Here is a 26292-nt window from a genome sequence, read left to right as displayed (position 1 = left end):
CAACTGACATCAGTAGATGTCCAAAGAGGTAGATAGGGTAGAAAGGGTTCCATAAGTTATCTATCATATTGCCAACAGATTCAGTACTCATATACATTGTAAAATTGCAATTTCAAGTCTGAGATATGTCTGGTGTTTAAATTACTATAAATATTCTTATTGTGGTTAAATTGTATTATAATACCATAAAGCTGTCTATTTATTTCTGACAATTCACAATGTTACATTTTCTCCAGGACAGGACACAATTTGGGACTGTAGCCTAAGGACCATGTGGATGTAAAGGCCACCTATAGGGAACATTAAGATCTGTGTAAGACATTTAGACAGATTATAGTAGCTCATGATGAGACTTTCATTCATTTTAGATAACATATCGGAACTGCCTTCGGGGCGTAGCTGTGGATTTTTTTAGTTTGTGTGCACCACCACCGTCAGACAATCTTATGGAAGAGCTGTATCATCACAACAGCAAAATCAAGTATTTGTCATGTATTGCCATACAGTTGCACTTGATATGAAAAAAAAAATAAACAGCTCATATTTTACCACCTACTGACATATCTCAACTATATCATTGCAAAAATCCATTGTTTGCATTTTGTCTATTTCAACTTTATATAACCTAAAAAAGGAAAATTCTATTAGACCCAAGATACCCACTCTTTACTGCTTTTGAGTTGCTACGCAGGTACTGTTACGGTGTTACCCAGCCCTCTCAAGAAAAAGGACAAAACAGTAAAAATACTGTATAATACAAATACAAATATTTTAAAGTGATTAGTTCCTTAAACAAACTCCTGAGTGGTAACATTAGGTCATGACTCTTTGTATCCCTGTTCAGCAGGTCTGAATGGTGATCTTTTTATATTTATATTTATTATACTTATTTTTTTGTCTATATCTATATCTTTTTGTCTATATATATTGTATTTATCTCCAAACGCACTCAACTAAAGGCCGCTGTGTATCACTGTGGTACTGTGGACTGATGTATGTGTTGTGATGAGAATGTTGGTGTTGAAGTCGGCCTTTTTTTTTTTAGCCTATTTTCTCCTGGAAATGTGCAATACTCACATTGTGACATGACTGGGGCATATTATGCTAAGTGGTCAAGTGTCTTATGTGTTTACTCTGTCGGCATTGTCATGTCAATGAAGACCTGACATGTTTTTACTCACTGAGAAAAGGTTTCCCTACGGGCACAATAAAATACCTATGCTATATTAATTGTTTAAATGACTGACAACAATAAGAATTTCTTTTTTACTCATTAGGCATATCAAGAACGTGTATTGTGATTAGGCTATGACTATGTGCTTAAAACCACAACCCAGAATCAAAATAAACCATATGGGCCCAAAATAATACAAGAAAGAAATCTGTAACATTAGCATTTTGGCCAAAACAATGATAGCCTACAATTAAGTCAGTTGTTCAAACCAAAAACACATGCAGCATGTCAACACAGAGAAAGATTAGGGATTGTGTTATTTTTTTTATAGATAATAAGGCCACATGCAGTATCACTGAGCATCATTTCAGTCGTGCCGTCCTTTCTCGTCTTCCCAGTGGCTGGCTGTTCGGAACGTTGACATTCTATTGGGCACTTCTGTTGTCAATCTTACGAGAAATATTTTCAGGAATGGTGGTTTCCCACATAACAACCTCTAGTTTTAGCAATAACAGTATTTAGAGCCAAGAATTAATACCGAAGAGCTTCACGGAAAAGAGGAATTTCTCGTTGCTTAATCATGGTATGTATGAATATTGCTTTTAAGAGGCTATTTTCTCATGTACAGATGCAATTTTGTGTTTCTCATAAATGCGGAAGACTAGTCTATTTCGCTTGGGTTACGTTACGTCAGTACAGAAAATAATTCTGCAGAGTGTTAGGGAAAATGCATTCTGTATTAAACGAAGGCTTCGTCAAATATAAGCGTAGGCTATAACGTAATGAGCTGTAAATGTAAGTTGTAATGCAATATCATAGCCAAATATAGGCTACAGCTCAATTAACGATGTGTTTTGGAATCACGGTTAGTCGGATAGCCATGATTCCACATGCACTTGCATTCATTCTTATTGGCTCTTACCTGATTTTATCTATCCAAACGTTTGAGGTGATGATTAATTAAAATAACTTCAATATTCTGCTTCGTTTACAGTACGGTTTTGTCAACCACGCCTTGGAGCTTCTGGTACTGAGAAATTATGGACCAGACGTGTGGGAAGACATCAAGTAAGTTCTAGTATCTTATGAGAAGTTAACATTTATTAATTGCACATTTCTTACTTTTTCATTATTGTGTTAACCAAGATCATTGGAGGTTAAGCAAGATCATTGGAGGTTGGTTCAAATTTGCAATCAATAGATGATCTAATGTGTTAGGCCTTCCCCTTTATGAAATGACCTTTTCAAGAGGAAAAGCTTTAAGTCTATGACATTTATGCCATTTTAACATTGTGATTAAATAACTTTAAATCCTTTGAACTAGATTAGGCTTTTTGTCTTACCTGCTAAATCAGTCCATAAGAGCCTATCTGAGTTGTAACATATGCCAACCCTACTGACTGCAAACATTGTATGGGGTGAAATAAATGATAATACTCATGATAACTGAAATCATCAGAGGTGTTTTCATCTTTAGGCTTTAGTCTTTAAATTATTCTGTAAGGACTTCATTTGTGCTTGGATTTCAAGATATCAGGACTCTATTATAGTCTACCAAGTGCCACAGTCACAACTATGTATAAACAACTAGGTCACATTCCTTCCCCGAACTCACAAACATAGAGCTGGTGGAGTTTATTTGACTTTTCCTGGTCTCCTGTCTCCCATACTTGACTCTCATTTCATCTTTTTAAGTCACAGCTGTCTTTATTCAAGCATGTTTTGAAGAGCCAGTGCATTCTCACCTAACCATAACGATTTCTACCTCACATTATCGCAAAAGTTATCTGGAACTTACAGAATAGATGTGATTAATGATGCAATTATTCATGCTGCTTCTATTTTGGGAGTGTTTGGTCCTCTTTCTTTCAAGTTTACATTACTTCACGTGATATTTGTTCAGGTGTTGTACGCCGACTGGTATAAATTGCAAGGAGAGAATGTTGCTGAGTGCCAGGATAGCAAATCAAGACTGTTTTCCTATCTTAACCCTGTTGTGTCTACTACAATATATGAGCCGTTACTTTAGCCGTCTTGTGGTTGGGAAAAATAGGTATGAGTATGTGTTAGTGAGATGAATGGAGAGTGTTGCCATGTCTATTGTTAGTTGGTGCATTCCAAACAGATCTCAAGACAAATCCTATATCCCAAATAGAGACTTCCTGCAGAGAGAGAGATTGCAACACTGATTTGTTACACTGTCCACCTAGCCCTGTGAACCCTCAGTGTGTGTGTGTGTGTGTGTGTGTGTGTGTGTGCGCGCGCGCACGTGGGCGTGTGCGTGTGTGTGTGCGTGTGAGCAAAACTCTAAACTTCAACAAAACCTGTTCACTAAATGTGTACTTGGTGCTAAAGATGTGTGTTTATTTAATGGGACAGAGGCCGTAAGTTGAAGGGTCATTGAGGAGACACTGATCAGACCATGCTTTAAGGAACATATTCATCCAAGATCCAGTGTGTTCATTTCCAAACAAGCAAAATTAAAATTAGAAACAGTGAACGGTGAAAAAGCCCATTTTGGATGTTTGCCTTGTCTTATACAACTGCCAGGAGACAGAAGGGTCAATGTGAAACTTTAAAGCATGCCATTTCTTCTCCGAGGAAACACTTCACTACTGTAAATATGGTAGTTGAATGCCATACTGTATTTTCTAAAACGATTTTGAAGAAACTGTGTGTGTGGAGAGTCCAATCCAAACTGTAACTCTAGCTAAATTATCGCTGCCGGCATTACAGTAGCAGCTGAAGTTGAAAAGCCCATGAGAGAAAACATACAGGCAGTCAGGGTGCAGGTGTAGTGCCCTGTAGACCTGAGTTGTAGTCCAGGAGGGGTGACTGCACTGTCTCTTCACTACATATGTTGTGAAGAAGTGGGATGGCTTGCTGTGAGGCCATACGAGACTTGCCCAGAGTATGAGCCTATGAGGGACACCCATAGTCTGATCCCTGGCCCCTATGCAATGAATGAAACACTAGTGTGGAGCACCCCAGGAGGGCAGAAGTACAGTAGCGGGATGCTTGGATGAATAATTGTGTGAGAATGCACTTTTATCAAATGCATTAGCCAACATGAGCCAACAGGGTCATTAGTTTGCCAAATCAAGCTTTTAACCAATTGCGTTTGGGTGAATGTAAATTCACCTAAAAGGTTCTCATTTCCCAATAAATCTTACACATTGCATCTAAGTGTGACTCTAAGTCACATTGCACCTTTAAGACTGACTACTTTATTATTTATGAGAAATTACAAGAAAAATCCTCACTGCCCCACTCAGCCCTCTACATTCTGAAGCATGGAAATCAGTTAAAAAGACAGGAGGTAGTAAGACCCACTATCCATTACAAAGGCGAATAAAAGTCTTAATTGAAGTTAAGAATCTCATATTTAGGAAACAATTTCATTATTAGCAAAAGAATTATAATATCTGCAAAAAAAATGCACTTGTCACTATAAAATAAGGAAAATGTTAAATCCGCCATTTTGAAAAGAAAATTTGTGTGCACTGTTAACCCCACCTACATAAATGTGACAGCCCAGGATGTCCTCTTAAGAGTGTAGTAGGACTCAAATAGATGGCATAAATTGTGCTAGAATTAAAGGTTTTAGACTCATGTCCCCCACAGAGGACAAAAATGAATTGCCAGGTCTCATTAAAGGAACACTGTCAGTTGCACCACTGTATGCATAATGTCTGTGACTCTACTGTAGGGTGGCCCTTGAATGCTCTGTGACATTTTTCCATGTTGTCTGAATAACTGCCTCAAGGTGGATTATCTGCCCTTTGACGGTAATGCAGTTTTATGTGCCCTGCCATTCTCAGTTGCCTCACTCCCATGACTCCAGTGGCCCCTTACCACTCTCCCTGTCCTGCACCCAGGCTACTGGACGTCATACTAGGGATTGTGATGCCTTCCCGTCTCTTTGTACTTGTATCTACGTGTACTTGCTATTATCACTAATGTAGATAGTGACCTTAGTGGGTAGTGCCCATGGCATAACATAACATAAAGATCATGCCTGGTAAGTTTGTGTACATTTCTATATTAGTGGCTTGTAATATGCTAGTTAAACAATTCCAACCACCATGTACTTGTCAGTGTTTTACTAGCTTAAGACCAAGTGCAGCCAAATAGAATGATTGGACAGAAATACACTATAATGTCGGGTGCCGCTGACTTGGTTCTCAACTCATACTTAGAGTAAATATACAGCCATCAAGAGGGAGACTGGTACTGCCAATCAGGAGAACAACAATCCAAATGTCATCTCTCCTCTTTCTGGTAGTAAATGTGCACCAGTGATGCTAGTCAGTGTGTGGCTGAGTTATCAGACTGGGGCAAAGAGCAGCTATATTCTGTCATGTAAAAACTTCACACAAAGTGGGAACAGACAAACACCTGCATACAGTATGTTATCTTACACATGGTTTAGATGAGATACAATATGTGCACAGGGAAATCCTACACACAGCACACTCTGTTGTTGATATAAATTCCTTACAGTGCAAACAAATTAACACCTTTCCTGTTTATGTCTGAAATGACAGTGCTGTTATAATATACTAGCCTGTAGTACAGTATTTTAAAGGGATAGCTAGCCTATAGACAATAGAGTAAAAACATAGCCTATCAGAAAATTTGATCTGGCCAGATTTCACCTGATTTAAGCAAGACGTAAACTAAATAAAATTGATAGAATATTTAACTTATTGAAATGTTTAAAATGTAGAAACAATGATTAAGAGACAGTGGATAGGAATCTATTGTTTTATTAAAAATGGATAATAGGCTGTAGGCTAAACATCAACAATATGCTCTAGGGAGGCCTATTGAAACTTTGTCATAAAATCACACAAAAATATGAAACTGTATCACAAAAACTATTCTACAAAACAAGTGTAGATATAGCTCTGATATTGTTAAAGGTTGCTTGTGGCCCTGGTTAGAAATGGAACAGGAGTGCTGGGGCACTTAGTGCACTCTTAAGGATCTCATGGGCTCTTAGAAAGTGGGGAGACGCTGGCATAAAAAAAACATGAATTTGTGTCCACAGGAGCCCTCAGCAGGCATGCATAAAGCCTTGAGAGCCCTCAGCAGGCATGCAGGCATGCATAGAGCCTTGAGAGCCCTCAGCAGGCATGCATAAAGCCTTGAGAGCCCTCAGCAGGCATGCATAAAGGCTTGAGAGCCCTCAGCAGGCATGCATAAAGCCTTGAGAGCCCTCAGCAGGCATGCATAAAGCCTTGAGAGCCCTCAGCAGGCATGCATAAAGGCTTGATCAGCAGGCATGCATAAAGCCTTGATCAGCAGGCATGCATAAAGCCTTGATCAGCAGGCATGCATAAAGGCTTGAGAGCCCTCAGCAGGCATGCATAAAGCCTTGAGAGCCCTCAGCAGGCATGCATAAAGGCTTGATCAGCAGGCATGCATAAAGCCTTGATCAGCAGGCATGCATAAAGCCTTGAGAGTTCTCAGCAGGCATGCATAAAGCCTTGAGAGCCCTCAGCAGGCATGCATAAAGGCTTGAGAGCCCTCAGCAGGCATGCATAAAGGCTTGAGAGTTCTGAATGTTTTATTAGAAGAGGTCAGAAGCCATGAAAAGCTTGTACCTGTGTATCACCAAAACATGTAAGGAGTCACTTGATTGTGAACATGTGATACATGCCTGTCTTGAGCATATGGACCACTTTACATACATCTATCAATATGTCTCTTTGTTTTCACCAAAAGCCACTCCGATCTGTCTACCACCTTGAAATGTTATAGGAGAAAGAGTAACAGTGTTTTGAGTTACTAACGCCAGACTGCTCAGAGACATTGGTGCCTTTGTGGTCCAACAGGGGGTGCTGTGGCGACCCTCAGTCACTGGTCTATGAGATTTCTTTGGAACTGCCATGACAATCCCTTGGGTGGTCACCTGGACCAGCTTATGACTCTGCTAAGGGTACTGGAGGTGGCCTGATGGTTGAGCGGTCATATGGATGTGTGGGAACACACAAAGTCCTGTGTAACCTGTCAGAAGTACAAGGCAGATAACACCAAGCCGTCCGATCTACTGCAGGGCGCAATAGTGGAAGCTCCAGAGGAGATGCTGGGAGTTGACCTCATGGGTGCATTCCCTTGGAGCAAAAAGGCCAACTATTACCTCCTGATGGTGATCGACTATTATTCCAAGTGGATGGAAATATTCCTTTTCAGGCTGTGTCTACATTAAGGCAACTAAATAGAAATGGGCAGTAAAATACCTTGGGCCCTATCATGACATTCTAAAGTGCATCGTCACTCGTCAAAAGTCTATTCAAATTTAGTAGGATGTCCAGTTCACATTGGGAGGGGTTTCGTTCTCAAAAGTGGAGCGCATGGCGTAACAAGGTGTTCCTAGGTCTTTTAATCAGTCATATGGGTGTGTTTGGGGCGTAACATCATTTTAAACCAATGAGAATGACATCTGTCATTCCCTTTAACGGCGCAATGCGCGATATGTCAAATAAATGCATCGGTATTTTGGCATTCAACGGCGCATTTGAAGGAGGCTGCTTGCGAGACCGTATGGAATAGTCATTTTTAAACCATGCTTTACTAAAACCTAGCATAGCCTTCACGCATTTGCACTCGTCTATTATTTGAACTCATTTGCAAAGTGAAACTAACTTCACCAAGGAGTCAGTCAACGACAAGACAGTTATATGCAGTTAATTTCACTATTGACAGACAATGGGTTACCATCGAAAACATAGGCTGGAAAAAGCAACACTTACCCTAATGTTGCTCAAATGACTGAATAAAACAACATTTATCCTGCAGAGGAGTTGCTTATATCTCGTGACAGTGCGTCTTCAGCTGTGCTCCATACGTGTCTCTCGCCTCTCCCCTAATCATTTTTAACCGTCATTACCAATTTGTAAATGATGGTGAATAACTACTCATCATGAGATGTACAGTATTTCGTAATATCTTTATTCTAATTATGTTTCCCATTGTAATCGTGCAATTTGTAATGCTTTGCATGGACGTGCGCTGGTGTGCGTTCATGAATGATAGAAGGATGGTGCGTGCACCTGCCAATATGACTGTTGACATGCGCTCTTAAAATAGCATATGAACAACTCGCCATTGACTTCTGACCAGGTTTAGGTGGTGTATGATAGCGATTTTTAGACAATGCGCCAGGTCCCTCCCTAGGTTGTTAATTGCCACACCCCTGGGCGCAATGCTTAAAAAATAAACGTGCAAAATAACGAATTCAACTTCGCGCCGGTGAATAACGAACTTTACGCCATGCGCTGGTGACCCAAAATATAGCCCCTTGTCTGGAGAGACAGCAAAACACCTCGTCTCATCAAGATCCTCATGGAAGTAATCTTCACCTGGTGGGGAGTGTCGCAATATCTGGTGTCGGACAGAGGATCGCCCTTCTGATGAATCTCTACAAGACCTGGGGGGCTGTACCAGTTACCATCCACAAACAGACTTAACATAACATACAAACTGGTCCTTAAACCATGCTTGGATCATATGTAGGCCAGTGTCTTAACACCTAGAGTTCCGCTTTCTTCTCAGTCAAGCCCAACCAGAGACTATGGGAAAGCCCCTGCTGAACTTAACCTGGGCGGGAAACTCAAGAGTTCCACAGAAGAGGCTCATCTACAGACCACCATCTCATACACAGCAAGCTTACTGCACTGAAAGACACAAGATGGAGATTAAGCATCTGACCTAAATTGAGACCCTCTTCTTTAAAATGTTTAGACTTTGGATCTTTGGATCCTTCATTTTTTGTTGCTGGGGTTATTGTTTCATTCATTGAAGACGTTGGTTATGCTTCCTCAGTTGTGGATTATGTGTTTTGCTTGCTCGCGTGTTTGAGTTGCTTGCTTGCATATATTGAGATATATTCTATGGACTGAGTGTGAATTAGGGGTTTGCACGGCGTGTCATCAGATCTGGACGTTGCCATATTGGAGATACTCGCCTCATTAGAAAGCATTAGGCACTGAAGTAAATCCCTTACATCGTCAAGGAAAATGGTTAATTATTGCCGTGTTTTAGGTTGTACCAATAGGTCAGACTGAGAAAAACATCTGGTGTAGGTAGGTATCGACTTCCAAAAGTAATTAAAAAAAACAGGGTGAAAGGAGAATAATGCCAGAAGTTATCAGAGGAAAGGGGGCGCTTATGGTTGAACTTGGTACTTCGTCTCCCTCACCCAACTCATATGGATCTGCACTGCCAATAAACCGTAATTTCTCAAAATATCACGCCTTTTCTTGTGGTCCAAGTCCTGCCCTATATGCCTTTGCATCTTAGACGCATTTTGATGAGCTTTTCTGTTGTTTAGACACTGCTACAATCACGTAAGATATCCAAAGTGAATACTACTCCATTGTACTTCATTCACCGAGTACCGCCAATATGGCCGCGCGTGCTGGGTTACCATGGTTACCGTCCAGAACGTGACGTCCGTGCAAACCCCTAATGAGAAAGGTTGAATGTATGTTTTTGTGTAGCTTTGTTTGAAAATATGTACGTCTTGAAAAGCCAACCTCATTGCATTATCTGTTCATTGTGTTTTATCTATACATTTTGTTGTTTTTAAATATATTTGAAAGAAATATATCATTAGATTCCAAAGGGATCATCAGCATGACTGGTGTTTATAATTAATACAATATTCATTAAAGGTACAGGTATTAAAGATTTTGTTACCTTAATGTAAACTTTACGAAGCCAATTTGATGACCAAACTTGTAATAGAGGAATCGTTCACCTAGCATAGCCGTACAGCACAGCCGTAGCGAGTCGCTAAGGAGAGAACCAGCCATGCGACTTCAAGAATAGCGGCCCAAAGACATCTTGCGAGAATCGCGAAAATTTACCTTGTCAGTAGATATAGCTCTTTGGAGATAGTTTTTGCCAATCTTTGCTTACTAATCCTTTTTCATTGTGTACAGCGGGAACAAGCCACGACAAGTGTATGTACAAAGGCTGATATAAATATATAGTGACTCTAGGGGAATACCTGAACCTGCATAGTATACCTTTAATATTAATCTAAAAATTACAAAACTGATTGTTCAGCGTGTCTTGATGCCAAACAAGGTTTCAGATGTCAGACAGAGTCTTTGGGGAAACCTTTGCCTTCCGTTGAAGGCAAATGGGTAATTCTCAGTTTTCTTTTTGAGCAGGAGAGAAGCTCAACTTGATGTTGAAGGCCAGTTCCTGGTCAGATTAATTTATGAAGATGCCAAAACCTATGATCTTGTTGCTGCTGCAAGCAAGGTTCTTAGTAAGTGCTGATTTTTTCAATGCTGTTTTTGCCATGATTATATAATGTGGTGTTGCTCTCTTGAGAGCTTAGAGACAAACGTTGAATGGTTAGATTAAATAAATGGAGAGGGATGTGATTATGTCAAATGTTGCAAATATAAAAGTTTTGAAATGTTTTTTTTCCCTATTCCTTTAGAGATAGATGCTGGTCAAATCCTGCAAATGTTTGGAAAGATGTTTTTTGAGTTCTGCCAAGAATCTGGATATGACACTATACTACGTGTGTTAGGGTCCAATGTTCGTGAATTCTTGCAGGTAAGAGGCTACAACCGTTATTACATACAGTATACAGGTAGAAAAAGTACATGTGAATTCCTTTTCCTTCAGCAATTCCTTTTCCTTCAGTGCCATTGGCGTAATAGCATCAGAGCCACTGAAGCAAAGTGGAAAGAAAGTATAAGAGAACAAAAGAGCACAATAATGTCATGCTGACCTCTCCTCTCATGGTCGACAGAACCTAGATGCTCTGCACGACCACCTGGGCACCATTTACCCAGGCATGCGGGCACCATCTTTCCGCTGCACTGACGGTGAGAAGGGGACCAACCTGATTCTGCACTACTACTCAGAGCGAGAGGGCCTGCAGGACATCGTCATCGGCATAATCAAGACAGTGGCTCAGCAGATCCATGGCACAGAGATTGAGATGAAGGTTTCTGTCGCTCTCGCTCTCTCTCTAGCTCTCTCTCTCTCTCTCTCTCCCTCTTCTGTTTCTTTTCTCCTGTTTTGGGCTATCTCCTGTCCTTCAGCCGCATGGCTGGCAGGCGGAGTGTGAAAGGCTATGTTGCACCGGTTTGTTGACCCTCACATGGGACTAATCTGAAATTGGCCCTGGACGGTTCCTGTGACTCACAAGGTGTATTTTTAGATTTTTAGATTCGCCTGTCCATTCTATATATCTTTTTTTGGTCAGATGTATCACCTTGGAGGAGAACTGACCTAGGATAATCAACTTGAGTAATAATATTAGGCAAGTATGATTATATAGTCAAGTCATTAATGCAAAAATGAAAAGTTGGCTTTGAGAGGGAAATAACTTTCCACCACTGGATAAATATTGTAACAATTTTAACGGTGACCTTAATCGTACCCTTCTTAATTTGGAAAAGTGATTATGTAACAATTACTGGAAAAACACAGAATATTTGCTGACCAGAAATTAAATGTGTTCTGTTACCATTTCTTTAAATCCAAGCTGTAGTACGAGTATGCTGCATGTAAAGTGCAGAAGTATCACTGCACTCTGTTTATCTTTTCCTTTAAAGGTGCCTCTACCATCAGGCCCTAACAACACCGGAAGCATCACACTGGATTCATTTTGTATTGTGTTTTTTTTTTGTAAGCCTAGTACAAAATGAAGGAGATGAATTGACAGACCCTCCAAATGTGACACCTGATTTCTCGTTGTTAGCTAGCGTTGCCATAGTGACAGCAGGGCGAAGAGACAGTTGGTTGACGTCAGTGCTATGAGCTCAGTAACCAGAAAAAAATACTGCATTTACCAGTCTCACCACGATTCACACTCCAAGCCACTCATTCCGCTGTCTGATAATATTATTTTTGAAGCTGTTATTTCGGCCATCTGAGGGTGAAATAATCAAATCAATTCATCTTACTTAAAATTTGTTTACTATCTATGGCACTGAATACAAATATCACACATGCACATAAATGGTGATTGCTGGTTCTCTGGTTCCACAAAAGTAGCCATTGCATTGAGTTATGCACACAGAAAAAAGCTCACAAAACCATGACATACATACTGTAGTTAGAATCATGCAGTGCAGTACAAAATGTAGTAAGTAGCATAGGAACTGTATAATGTGGTTTAGCACAGAGACATCATAGTTCATTCATTTGACTCTTTTGTCTCAGTTGTCCATCAGTTTTCCAGACCATCCCTTGGCTGAGAAGATCCAGTCCACCCCTCTGTTTATGTCTCTGTCCATTTAAGAGGCCAGCTTTTATCGGAGTCCTCACTTCTGCCATCCCTCTTCTGCCTTGACAACCAGGTCATTCAGCAAAAGGGCGAGGAGTGTGACCACATCAAGTTCCTGATTGAGGAGAAGGAGTCGGAGGAAGAGGCCTTCTATGAGGACCTGGACGGCTTTGAGGAGAACGGCACGCAGGAGACACGGATCAGTCCCTACACCTTCTGCAAGGCCTTTCCCTTTCACCTGATGTTTGATCAGGACCTCACTCTCACACAGTGTGGCAACGCTATCTTTAGAGTCCTACCACAGGTAATTCCCTCCTGAGCCATCATACATATGAAAATGTGGATATGCTCAGATGTGGTATGCTCAGATGTCTGGTTTCTTCAAAGAGATTCTTAGTGAAACCAGTGTGGTGCCTGCATTGGCTTTTTACCAAGATTGGAAGGGGACTTCATTATTCCAGTTTATTTATAAACATTGGCCACAGACGGCACAAAGCTGATGTCTTCATTTTGGATCATCCTCTAACTTTTTATCACAGAATTCAGTGTTGCAAGCACAGTAGTTACCACTTTCTTAACACCTAGTTCCACTCAAAAGAACCAATATACTCTATTGGTCAAACAACACTGCCATACAATAGGAAATGTGTGTCCATCTTTCAACTGAAAATGTATCAGATTTTGGCCATGTGTTTAACTTTGAATGGGACAGAATGCTACACAGTGTGGCCGATGAGGGGAACGAACGGGATGAATTAAAAATATATTCTCCCAAATACACTCTCACCTTGAAGAAGCAAGGATTTAGTCAGGCCTTTCCAAGGGTGTTCTAAAAATAGAGTGTGAATGTATAGCCACTGTCTTGGTAAGATCAGCTCTATTCAGTGTTTCTCTTCCACAGCTCCAGCCTGGTGTGTGCAACCTGTCCTCCGTTTTCTCTCTGGTGCGGCCCCACATTGACTTCGGCTTCCATGGAATCCTTTCCCACATTAACACCGTCTTCGTGCTTCGCAGCAAGGTATGTGTGCCAGAAGGCTGTACTACAAAGACAAGAAAGAAAAGCACTACATCTCAGAACCAGGCATCACAGAGAAAAGCAAGCCTGTGAAGAATCCTGAGGAAACAACTGAATGTGTGTATTGTAGCACAAAAATGGAAAGATTTGTTTTAGAGAATTATTTTGAGTCGGGTGTTATTGAGTCGGGTATTATTATATACTTGTGTCAGAGATTTTGATGGTCTGTAGTCCCTGGGCTATAAACTGCATTAACTGAAATGGTAGAATATACTGTTAATCTTCAGAATGCAGCTGACACACTGAACCCTACTAGTAATGACAGTCACTCACTCACCAGAAACTCCTGCAAACTCCTGCGTTTCAGTCAACAAATCATACAATTCTGTGTGTTGCTGGTCCATTAGCACCAAAGTTATAAGTGTATGTGTGTGTGTTGGATGCTACACTTGGTTAGCAGTAGGCAGTAGTAGCGTGGATGTGTGTGTGAGGAACGATCTGGGTGCAAGGGGGTCTGCTGGACATGGATGTGTGTGTGAGGAACGCTCTGGGTGTGATCCTGGGTGCAGGAGGGTCTGCTGAACGTGGAGACGGCCGAGAGTGAGGATGAGCTGACGGGCACTGAGAGTAGCTGCCTGCGGCTCAAAGGCCAGATGATCTCCCTCCCTGAGACCGAGAACATCCTCTTCCTCTGCTCCCCGAGGTGAGAATGACCATCATCATCTTCTTTATCATCATCATCCTCATCGTCATTAAGAGGAGGACGGTGATAATTACAGGCATCAAAGTCATCATCTTTATTGCGATTGCCTCTATAATTACTTAATTATTTTATTTGTAGAGTCAGTAGATAAAGGTAATAATAATGCCTGAAGTGCCATGAAAAGAATCACATGTTTAGCTTACAGAATGAACACAGGCTCCATAATTGAACTCAACCAATCAGAACTAAATAAAAAAACTTAATTTATTCCGATAGGGCCAATTAGTTTAGTGCTTGCTGCACAAAATGACAGATTACACCCCACTTGGCAGGGCTCCAGACTAACTTTTTGCACTGGTTGCACTGGTGCGCCTAACTTTTTTTCTTAGGTGCACCAGCACAAAAGTCAGGTGCACCCACATATTCAACCACATCGCATTTAACACCGCAGCAGGTTCACTTTTTTTCCCTTAATTACTGTCCTATATAGGTTGTCCTATGACTTATGATTTACAATTCTACAAGAAAAGTAACTTAATGAAGTGTTGGTGCTTTAAGTGCTTCACTGAGCTGAAATTTAAACTTAAAACATCTCAAGATGTATTAAATAAAAATAACAGTGAGTAAATTAACAGTGCACATCTTTTAAGGGCTTCAAACATGGCTCAATGTTTTACATACTATCCTTCATGATCTTTAGGCCTTGGCTAAACCAGCTCGCCATGCTAGCATCTTCCATAGAAATGTATTTGAGCACAATTTAAAGAGATGTTCCAAGTAGCCTGGGGGATTTTTATGTGATTGATGTATGATGATTGCAATAATCATTTGACAGCCCCACAATGCAATTTACTTTTTAATTTTAGTATTTTTAAATTTTCAACAAGAACATGGTTAATGCAGTAACGAAATGGTAGGCCTATTATTATAGGCTATTGCAATGACTTGCCATGCTCGATCTAAATGTGTCCATTCAATTCACCGTACACACTGACCACTGTATACATGCAGGGAATATTCGGGCTTTAAATGTAGCAGCGATATTCGGTTTGTGCCAAATACCGGATTAAATTGATTGATGCCATCAGAATGAGTTTAGGCTACACAACTCGCGCGCAAAACGAATATTGCTGTTGAAAACCGGGTTACTCCCTGCATGTAACTGCGGTCAATGATGCACTCCTTTTCGGCGATATCTGTATCTCTGTCGTTCGCGAAGGCCTTGTATGCATTGTTCGCAATTTTAAGACGTCTTTTCATCTGCAATGACTCCTATAAATTTGGCGCACGTGGCATTCCTGTACGTCGGGTTTACGTTCAAACTATTTTTCTGGTGAATAATTATTTCGGACTGAACTTGGTGAAGGGAAGTTTCACTAGTCCTATCGTAGGCAACGATAAACTTAATCATCATCTCGGGCTCGTCTGATCGGTTTGCTGCTGCCAGCCGCTGAAAGGCAGTGGGGAGAGGGGACATTTATCTCGGCCTATGTGACCACACTGTAATGCAACTACATCCACTCTGTTTATCTGATGGGTCTCGGACCTCCCTCTCTCTCTCTGCAGCACACGCATTTTCAAATTTACGCACAGGCACTGGGCCACGGCCAATCAGAGGGGAGGTCCCGCCCTTCACTATCTGTGATTTGTTTAAACCACAATATTGGCCAAATATGTGTCTGTTATTGAACCAAAGGTAGAGTTTCAATGCGGACACTTTTTCCTCTCGAATAGCTGGTCGCAACGGTGCGACCTCCGATTTTTTTTAGTCGCACTTTTGAAATATTAGGTCGCATATGCGACCAAATTGGTCGCACTCTGGAGCCCTGCTTGGAAAAAAACAGGTTTTGTGGTGGTTCCTCCGTAATAGATGAGATAATATGAAAATGTAAGCATATGTTACATGTAACATTAACATACCGAGTCAAAGTAACTGTCACTGTGTTAGGTACCCAGGACAGGTCCAATTTTAAATCATGACATGAGCATGGATGTACTACAGACCAGGGCTTGTGATGAGCACCTCCATTGTTTGTGTCTCTTAAAGCGCTGCATGGACATTGGTCCTCCATACCTGCAGCCTCGCACTCAGGCAGGACAGCCTTGTGGGCTGACTATGGAATTCTATCAAGTGCTCATTTAAATGAAGGGTTCTCATTTAGTAGCTGCAGGCACATTGGAATAATTCTATAACAAGAGTGTGATCTGGGCTAGTGGCTTCCGTCTCACAGTCAAGCACCAATGCACCACTTGTTTCTCTGCATGGAAAAACAGCAGAGTCAAACCCCCAGCTGGATTTCTGCTGGAGTTTTCCAGACAAAGCAGTCCACTGCATTGCAGCACTAATTGTAAAGGAAAATCTCTTGTCACATTGGAGTGACACGAAATACGTTGTAAGAAAAACATTAGAAAGCATTAGAAACTATCCTTACCTGTTGAAGTACTTCATATGGGATTGTGTGTTGCATTTACATGTATAGCTTAGTAGAAATGTCATTGAAATCGAAAATATTGCACAGCCATTTCTGGCTTTTATTATTAGGTGTTCTTCACACATGGCTTGTAAAGATATGAGATATTTCAAGTCATGTAAGGTTGTTTATCTTGTTATTGTCGTGTCCTTCATACTCGCTCCTACTTTCTTGACCAGTGTCATGAACCTTGATGACCTGACGCGGCGGGGTCTGTACCTGAGCGATATCCCGCTGCATGATGCGACGCGGGACCTGGTGCTGCTGGGAGAACAGTTCCGTGAGGAGTACAAGCTGACCCAGGAGCTGGAGATCCTCACTGACCGCCTCCAGCACACACTCCGCGCCCTTGAGGACGAGAAAAAGAAAACAGACAGGTCAGTCCGTTACGCAGCACAGACTCTCTCTGACTCCTTTGTCCCAGCCAGTATAGCCCAACCCCACTCCGTTAAACAGTAGCCGCTTGGCAACCTCGGTTTGGATCAATAGAGTAGATTTTGACACAGATATTCTGTTTGTTCTGTTGCTCAGAGGAAAACTAGATTTGAAGTATGCATCACTTGCAGCATTTTGTTCACAAGATTCAACTGAGATTCTGAAACCCGAGCTGTCAGTTGTGAAGTAGAGTATTGTTGAGCAGTGACGATAAGTTGGACAGTCAATAAGTACACGATGACGATAAGTACGATAGGACGATAAGTGACGATAAGTACAGCCAACCTTGCTATCACTGAACATGACTCAGAGGTCCTCTCACCTCAGTGGTAAAGAACAAACTGCCCCTCCTTTGCTAACACGTCAACTCCTCCCTCCAGGAGTCAACCACAGCACACCAATCAATAACAACCCACAGAGTACATTTCCCACAAATCAATGTATGATACCGACAGTCTTTCATTGATAGCAATGAGTTTTATTTGTGATATTAATGTGTTTTACACAGCATTTTTACTGCTGTGAAGCAGCCAAAAAACAACACTCACATCATAATATAGGAAAAGTAGCCTTCTATAAAGCAGTCCATTGTGTGCTGGTGTGTACACTGTACATAAATAAGGATGTAGTCTCAGAAGTACTGCAGTCATGTGCCAGCGAAACACAATGTGACAGCTAAACAATTTCAGGTTTTACGGAATTTATAGAATATCACTAGGTGTGTGCAAAAAGCATGTTGTCTTGCAGCGCTGCAGGCATTGCGTTATTCTAGTGATTCCCCTCACCAACACCTGAAATTTGTTTGTCAAAAAGTTATGTCTGTGTTTGTTCCTTTAAAGGTTCCTTATAGCGAGACTCATTTTAATAAGCTATAAACCAGACATTATCCATTCTTATGTGAAAAGTTAAATTATACACAGTCCCTTTCATTTATTTAGCTCCAGCTTGATCACAGGCACTACAAATAGTTACCTCATGAATCTCGCTTCACCACATCGGTTATTGCCTGACAGATTACGGACATTTCACCCAGCTGGTTGACTGACCGCCTCTAGTTTCCCCTTCGCGGCGTGCTTTAGAGTTAGTGTTAACTGAAGGTGCAGCTCCCTGCATGAAATGGCCACCTCTGCTCCAGCGCTGTAATAATAAACTCTGCAGCCGGCCGCTGCCAGAGGGGAGCTTGTCTGCCCCAGCAGGACATGTTTGTCCGAATCAAAGGCGAGGTCAATATTCCAGCTCCTGGCTCACGTACGTCCAGACAGCACCCCCCCAGCAGCTGTGTGTGAGTGCAGTGAGGGGCGGGGGCTCACGCTGCCGGAGGAGGCCAGGCCGAAGACACTGGCGGTGGACCGAGCCGTCATGTCTAATTGGACGATCTCTGTGGCAGCGATGGAAAGGAGAGCAAAGACAGCTCATTAATATTTGTGTTAAGGGCATTGATGGAGAGTATTGTAAGTCTGTTGTATATGGAAGAGGGCAGGGGGGAGGCTTCAAAAATAGCACACTAGAATAACTTTAAGTAGAGATAAATGAAGTGATACAGTATACTTATACATAACTTATTTATATTGCAAAATATTTTTCAATGACATTGCACTTAGATGTTTACACCAGTAGATTTGTTAATTCACCAGTTATGCATTTTTGGCCATGTCTGGTACATGTTGTATTTGCTCAGGGATCTTTTCTTGCTTTTGGGTTGTTAATCTGGGCTAAAATTCTCTGGCGTGAAAGAGGAAGATGTGACTGTATGACTCTGTTATTGTTGTGAGATAAATTGCCCGTGACTTTTCCCCCGCTTTTCACCTAATTTACAAATGCCAGCTGCCACTTCAGCAGAGGATCTTGTTTTCAGCCGAGAACTAATTGGTATTACGCTAGAAGTCATTAGCAGGCACTGCCATGAAAAACTAAAGGAGAATTTCTTCTGGATTTGCCACAGAGTTTCAGAGGCACCACAACGCACAGATGACACGACTGCAGTAGACGGCATCAGCTCATCCAGACATCTATTTTGTTTTGCGCCAAGTGGCCCACCATATTAACAGCGGGCACCCTGTTCTCCTGTTAATTGTGCAGATGCCTTGGAGAGGCTCTTTTGTGTGACCTTCACCTGCTAGTCGCAGGGTGTATAGTGGAATTTCTGCAAGAGCAGCTGTTTGGTCCTGCCGTTGGGTCTGTGTGTGTGTGTGTGTGTGTGTGTGTGTGTGTGCATGTCTGTCTGTCTGTCTGTGTGTGTGTGTGCGTGTGTGTGTGTGTGTGTGTGTGTGTGTGTGTGTGTGTGTGTGTGTGTGTGTGTGTGTGTGTGTGCGCATGTGCGTACACACCCAGCCAAGTCTCTGATCATTAGTCCTTCTGTCAGCCTCCCAATGGCGGTCCGGGAGCGGCTCGGCCGAGACGACCAACAATCACAACATTTCATGAATATGTAAGTCGTCCCCTCAGCAATTTGGGCTGCGAGCGTGATGCGGCGGTGGCCGCGCCGCTCCCACACACCTCTGGAGGCTCAGCATCTGATGATAACTTGCTGAGGAAAGTGCACCGGCTGGAACTGGATGAATGGTTTTACGCTTATCTGCTCAGCCAGGCCTGTTTTCCTGCGCAGGCTCTCTCCCAGCATATAATTCACAACACTGAAATGTTATTTCCTAGGTCCAAGGCTACGGGAAATTTCCATATAATTTATAAAGGAAGAGGAAAACACTTTCAAGTCACATTTTTTGAAGCAAATGGGGGACATAATCATGGTGACCGTCTGGCCACAGCTTTCATATGTAAATATGTCAGACAGAGGAGGACAGGAGAGCAAGAGCAAAGAGGCGTTTGTGAAGCATTTCAAGGTTCAGATGCAAAGAGACTATACTTCCCGCGCTACACAATGGTCCTGACCCAGACCAATCTGCCCACCACCCCAAATCATAAGCATGTTCCTCTAAAGAACGGAAGGGGAAAGGTTGTCAGCACGTGTTTCACTGTTTCTGTGGAGGTGTGTTCAGGAATTGCAGATAGGGGATATTTTTAAATGTTTGGGTATGAAACGTGATATATTATTCAACATCTCACGTTGAACCCCATAGTAATACATTGGGTGGTTACCATGACAACATCTCCTGACACTCCCGGGTGCTGCTGTAGGAGATAAGACTCTGAGGAGCATGTCCTTGGGGGCCATGTATTTCACACGGTAAAACTTCCTCCCTCGATCACGAGGAGTGGCACAGCGGAATGTGCTAAACCCATCTGTGGTTCATTTATAATGGAAGAACATTGATTTCTTTTTAAGAGTCAGGTTCATATCCAGAAGTGTCAGCTTGCTAAATCTGTGAAAGTACTGTGTGAAAATACTTTTAAAGTATTAATGTAACAGAAAATATGTACCGAAGAGTGATAAAATGTCACACTTTACTAGTTATCTCTAACACTTACACAGAATGCACTGCATTTCACCTCCGGACTTTACAAACCGACACACATTAGCCTCTTTTTAAGCACTGGGATTGTGTTAAATAGGTCTGTTTCATTGTCTGCTTTGTGTGATTGTGTTCTGCAGACTGTTGTACTCTGTGCTGCCACCATCAGTGGCTAATGAGCTGCGCCACAAGAGGCCTGTACCTGCCAAGCGATACGACAACGTCACCATTCTCTTCAGCGGCATCATGGGATTCAACACTTTCTGCAGCAAGCACGCCTCAGCCGAGGGAGCCATCAAAATAGTCAACCTGCTCAACGACGTGTACACTAGATTTGACATCCTCACTGACACAAGGAGGAACCCGTATGTCTATAAGGTCAGAGACATTTCCTATTGTGTAAATCACTTCATCATGCATCAATGCCTGCTTGTTGAGTTTTATCATGCATGCCATTTTAGCCTTTACAGTAGCTCCGTTTGAGCTACTGCTGGAAAGGTAGATTAATCATCAAAGAACTCACCCTGTCAGATTTGACCAATACTACACCTTGAAAGTGTAGCCTTTGGGCTTTTAGACAAGAATGCAGTTTAAGAAGCCGTATTAACCAAGCAGGGCAAGAATCTCAATACTGACTAACCAAAGAAAGTAATATTTACTTTTCCCGTTCCAACAGCTAGGTGGTCTCAGAATTTTACAGTCTCTGTATGGACATGGGTATCTCAGTAGAGACATGGCTGTTTAAGTGTTTTGTCATGTGTTGTATTCACTTGTCCTCAGCTCAACAGGACTCCTGCAAAACCATGGCCAATATTTGCAGTGTGAACCAGTGGCCAAATGGCTTTGGTGCCAAAGCAGAAATTGCACACATACTGTATATGTGACTCCTTTTTTTCACAGGAATAGATCACTTGTGGCTGAGTTCCAAATGTTTGCCACAAATGTTGAAAGAGAGAGGGAGACTAAAATTTGTGGATCATAATATTTCTATGTACACAGTATAGAATCTGTTCAGGTTTTTCAGAGGTATGACTATTATTTCTCATCTCTGGGAAAAAAACAAGATGGAACGTTAAATGTACACCAGGCAAGATTTTCACCTGTACAAAGCCAATTTGATGGTAAACTCACCTAGCATAGCTATACAGCATAGACGTAGCGAGTTGCTACCAAGAAAAGACTTCAAGAACAGCGGCCCGACCAATCTCGCGAAAATCGTGAAACATTACCTTGTCAGTAGATATAGCTGACCTCCACAAGAAAAGCATTTCCATTGTACAGGGGCATAAGTCATGAGAACTTTTCTATTTACAACAGTAGAGTAAAATCTAAATATATTTTAAACTCTAGAGGGAGCTCTACAGTCGCCAAAAGTACCTAAACCTGCATAGTGTACCTCTTCAGGGAGCTGAGGAGCCTCCTGTACCCCATAGCAACCTGCTTTTCTCAGCACTCAAAATGGCCTCCTGTTTTACACAAGCCTGCAAATTAGATGCAGCACCGTTTGAACCTCTTGAGCTCTGAGAGGCCTTTCATGTGTGTGTGTGTGTGTGTGTGTGTGTGTGTGTGTGTGTGTGTGTGTGTGTGTGTGTGTGTGTGTGTGTGTGTGTGTGTGTGTGTGTCTACCTGTGACAGGTGGAGACGGTGGGTGATAAGTATATGACAGTGAGCGGCCTCCCGGAGCCCTGCACCCACCACGCCCAGTCCATCTGCCACCTGGCCCTGGACATGATGGAGATCGCCGGCCAGGTGAAGGTAGATGATGAGCCTGTACAGGTAAGAATTGAGGAAATAGGACTTTTGTGCCTCCCATTTTCTCATTGATTTTCATTTTCACACAGGTTTTCAGATATGACAATATAAACTATTTATTCATTATTACGGACGATGATGTTTTAGCCTTGAACATTTTCAAAATTCAAATGCAAAATAATTTTTTAAAAAATAGTAAAAAGAGTTTTGAAGAGATCTCTTGGAAGCAAGATGAACAGCTGCCTACTTGTAGGCAAATTTTAGATGCCAACCAAGTGCTAATATGCCCACAAACACGCCACAACCCTCATGTTTTGCCTTGTTTGGGCAGACGCCACCAGGTATGGGGAAAACTCACATGCCACCCACTCCGCTGGAGGGATAATGCCACCATTGCTACTTTTTTTGAGACTCATTCATATTTTCAGTAGGATTCAAAAGCATTTAAATATGATTTCAATATATTATAATGCTTTTTATTCATTTTATGACCTGATGCATACTTGTGTTGCTTGAAATAGGCACTGAGGACATCTCACAGTCTGAACAAGCTGTTGTAAGGGTGATACTCTACAGTTCGTCATTTGTATAAACACACTGGCTGTCTTTGTTATTGTATCAGTGACCCATGAAGATGGGGAATTGGAAAATGGGGGTTGCCTAAATGAAGAGGCTGTTCATTGGTCTAAAAAGACAAATGTACACAAACACTCTCTCTCTCACACACACACACACACACACACACACACACACACCACACACACACACACACACACACACACGTGACACCACTGTCTGGCAAAAGTACAGAAGCCCTTCATACAGTGTAAAAATAAACTTGCATTAAGTTTGTCCTGAACATCTGGTACTGTGACAGAGCTGAAACAGTGCTGTGTTTCCTGAGCTGGAGACTTTGTATCAGTCAGTGGTTACTACATGGTGTAGCCCATGAAGTGTGCCTGAGATGCCAGCGTCTTTAAATGTCCTGTTTACTGTGTTTATTCCCCAGAGGTTAAGCACAACATGTAAATGTGAGCTTGCCTTCTCCGAGGGAAGCCTGAGTAGTTTGGGGCAAGTGCCTTGCAACAGTAAACACATGGCTCTGTGTTTGCATGAACTATTTATAAATATCATGCCACTTGCAAATGACCCTTGGGGACATAATCCGTAATATCTAAGGGTAGACACGCCTCCTAATAAGGGTGTAAAATAACAGTCCCTAAAGAAAAAACAATCTGCCAGATGAAGCAAGTGTAGAAATGTCAACATGCCACTATAACGGTTTTAATAGGGCGCTATTATTTAATTATATCAACAATATTGGTAACTCTGTATGTTTCATTTATAATGTTAAGAGTTTCAGTACTCATTGACTTTCCAAAGACATTCCAAATGCTTTTGAAGTTTTTAAAATAGTTAGTCTCTTTGTAAACATTTAAGTTGAGGCACTGGTAAGCATGAGACCATGTTCTTGAATTTCCTCTTGGGGATCAATAAAGTATCTATCTATCTATCTATCTATCTATCTAGACCTGGACACGTTTGTCAGATTGACCTGCATAGGATCTACATGACAGGACTATTCACAGCCATGCTGCCCACTGGATAATTCCGAATAAGCCACGATATATGAACATGACCATGTTTATCTTTCACTCACGTTGAAAATCTCTCTTTCCAGATAACCATAGGCATCCACACAGGAGAGGTGGTCACGGGGGTGATTGGTCAGCGGATGCCCCGTTACTGCCTGTTTGGGAACACTGTTAACCTGACGAGTCGCACTGAGACCACAGGCGAGAAGGGCAAGATCAATGTCTCTGAGTATACTTACAGGTGACTGCTGGCTTACAATAATAATAAATAAATGGACTATCCCCAGTATCTCAAAGATTGACAGGAGAAATACCTAAATGCTTCAGTTTTAGCACGCATTGCATTTGTTGTGTTGTTCAGACCATTTCAATAACTCAAAAGGAAATAATTCTCTAATGAGACTCTACCATGTAAACGCCAATGTGGTTATGTTATTCTTTGTTGCAGTACAAATGTAATAGATTCAGTGCTACTGTTGTGTTGCAGGTGTTTGCAGTCGGCTGAAAATGCAGACCCCCAGTTCCACCTGGAGTATAGAGGGCCGATCACTATGAAGGGCAAAAAGGATCCAATGAAAGTGTGGTTTCTGTCACGGAAGACACCGGAGACAAATGTGTAGTGTCTGTCCTACAGCAACATGCCACTCTCAGTTTCAACATTTCCTACTTGTGCAGACACATCATATTTATCTTGAACACAGTACATTAAAACAAATCACATATTATTAACATAACTCATGTATTGTATGTTTTTATGTGTGTTTTTTGTATGAAACCTGTTGTATCTTTATTAGTTAAAACCGTCAATAATATTATAATATAATTAATAATAGCTAGAGCGGTTAATATGCTTACATCACCATCTCCATTGATTCAAACTCGTCTGCTCTTTTGACTCACAACTCAATATTCTGGAGTTCATGAGTGTTATTTATTTTATTGTTCATTATGCTTTGGGATGTCTGCTTTCAAGGTGACGAGGCTCTTCCACATGGTGAGATTACACAGTATTGTTAATGATTTAAAAACTCCAATGATATTCAACTGACATTCACATTTATATGTTTATGAATATGATCATAAGCTTTAAAAAGTAATATATAGTCCTTTTTAAGTGTGCTTTTAAACACAATTCTGTATTTAAACATAGCAGAACATATTTATTTTTTGTATGTATGTACACTTTCCGAAAATGAATAATAATTGCTATCTTAATTTATAGAATGGGCACTATGCATAGTCTAAGTCAAGTTTGTATCTAAGTAGCTCTGTTTCTGAAATAGCATTTTGATTCTAATATTTAATTCTAATCCCTGTGTGCTGTGTTCCTACAGAGGTTTAACCATATTAGTTGCTACCACTCTCAGTATCTTGCCTGTATTTGAGGAGAGATTTAGCCTGTATGGTTTTAGTCAATTGGCTTACATGTCCTCTTTTGTTTAAAGCGCTTAACTTTACTCGGTCAAATTTAGATGATGTAGTATGTCACATTTTCTGTATTTGTCTTTTTAAAGATGATTTTGGTGCAGAAGAGCAGCCGTAGTGCATGTATCCATGACTGAGAAATGTAGGCTTTATTTTTCTCACATCCTCTAAAATGTAAATCTGTGCCACTTCAAAAATCACAATTGTTACAAACAAAAGTTATTCTTAAGTTATTTATGAACCAAAATGGGGCTGTTGTTGTCATTTCTGTTGATTTGCTACAACGTTATATCCTAGTATCAAAATGTGCCAAGTGCCTCACAATGTATTACCTTCAGATTCCTCTTCCTTTGTAATGAAGTGTCTGAAATAGTAAAGGCCTATTTAGATTCTCTCTGATGTTCAGTAACATTGTCAGGTATACTATGTAGTTATTTTTAGGAGGTGGCATATTTTGCCATTTACTTGCTTTTCAGGATTGCAGGAAGGCATCTCCTGAGGTGTGAGAGGCTGAATAAGATATTAAGTTACTGAGCAGGCTGTGAGAAATCCACACTCTCTAATTGCTCACTTTTCATTTTGCGTAGAAGTACTATTAGCAGTTCCTCAGATTAGATTCCTTTTTTTTCCCGATTCTTTAAAGTGTTGAAAATTAAGTGTTACGTTAGTGTGAAAATAAAAATGAATAAAGCAATATGGAACTAAAATCATTTCAATTGTATCTATATTGTGATTATGTATACATACTCTACATGCATACATATAGTGGTGGCCAAAAGTATTGAGACATTATGAAATTATTACTCCTGGCAATTTTGATTTAATGTAGATTTTCTCTTGACCAATGTTTGTTCTGACTGAAAATGACACTGCCACATGCCAAAAAGTTGTAAGACAATGTGGTAGAAACATGGAATAAAGAAAAATAAGCGTTTTTATATTTTTTAACATTATTTATGAAAAATGGCATGTCCAAAATTATTCTACCATTTTTAAAACATCTTTATTTGCCATCAAAGCTCTCAAAATAGTTCTTATAATACCTA

General features: G+C 41.1%; 1 protein-coding gene across 2 annotated transcripts; it reads left to right on the top strand.

The window, feature by feature from the left end:
* The first annotated feature begins 1636 nt into the window (after nt 1-1636).
* Nucleotides 1637-25967, top strand: gucy1b1 (guanylate cyclase 1 soluble subunit beta 1). Of its 2 annotated transcripts, none has more exons than XM_076294164.1 (13): nt 1637-1757; nt 2169-2242; nt 10360-10460; nt 10638-10756; nt 10956-11153; nt 12514-12744; nt 13342-13458; nt 14025-14158; nt 16809-17006; nt 20615-20852; nt 22110-22250; nt 23908-24062; nt 24309-25967. In XM_076294164.1, exons 1-13 carry the CDS (start codon nt 1755-1757, stop codon nt 24439-24441), a joined length of 1842 nt encoding a protein of 613 aa, XP_076150279.1. In that variant the 5' UTR covers nt 1637-1754; the 3' UTR covers nt 24442-25967. The 2 variants fall into 2 exon arrangements, with proteins under 2 accessions (XP_076150279.1, XP_076150280.1); XM_076294165.1 differs by lacking the exon at nt 1637-1757 and adding an exon at nt 1892-1969.
* Nucleotides 25968-26292: the final 325 nt, after the last annotated feature.

This window comes from Alosa pseudoharengus, unplaced genomic scaffold, assembly GCF_046254945.1.
Source record: "Alosa pseudoharengus isolate Yale_2024_CS ecotype anadromous, Long Island Sound unplaced genomic scaffold, YU_APseudo_1.1 YU_APseudo_1.1_scf_2, whole genome shotgun sequence".
NCBI classification, from domain to species: Eukaryota; Metazoa; Chordata; class Actinopteri; order Clupeiformes; family Clupeidae; genus Alosa; species Alosa pseudoharengus.
This window is presented reverse-complemented; position numbering and strand designations above follow the sequence as displayed.

Excerpts from the sequence above, each read along its gene's own strand:
- gucy1b1 (XM_076294164.1), top strand. Across the intron at positions 2,243-10,359 it reads GACGTGTGGGAAGACATCAA|GAGAGAAGCTCAACTTGATG; the intron begins GTAAGTTCTAGT and ends CTTTTTGAGCAG. Across the intron at positions 14,159-16,808 it reads CTCTTCCTCTGCTCCCCGAG|TGTCATGAACCTTGATGACC; the intron begins GTGAGAATGACC and ends TTTCTTGACCAG.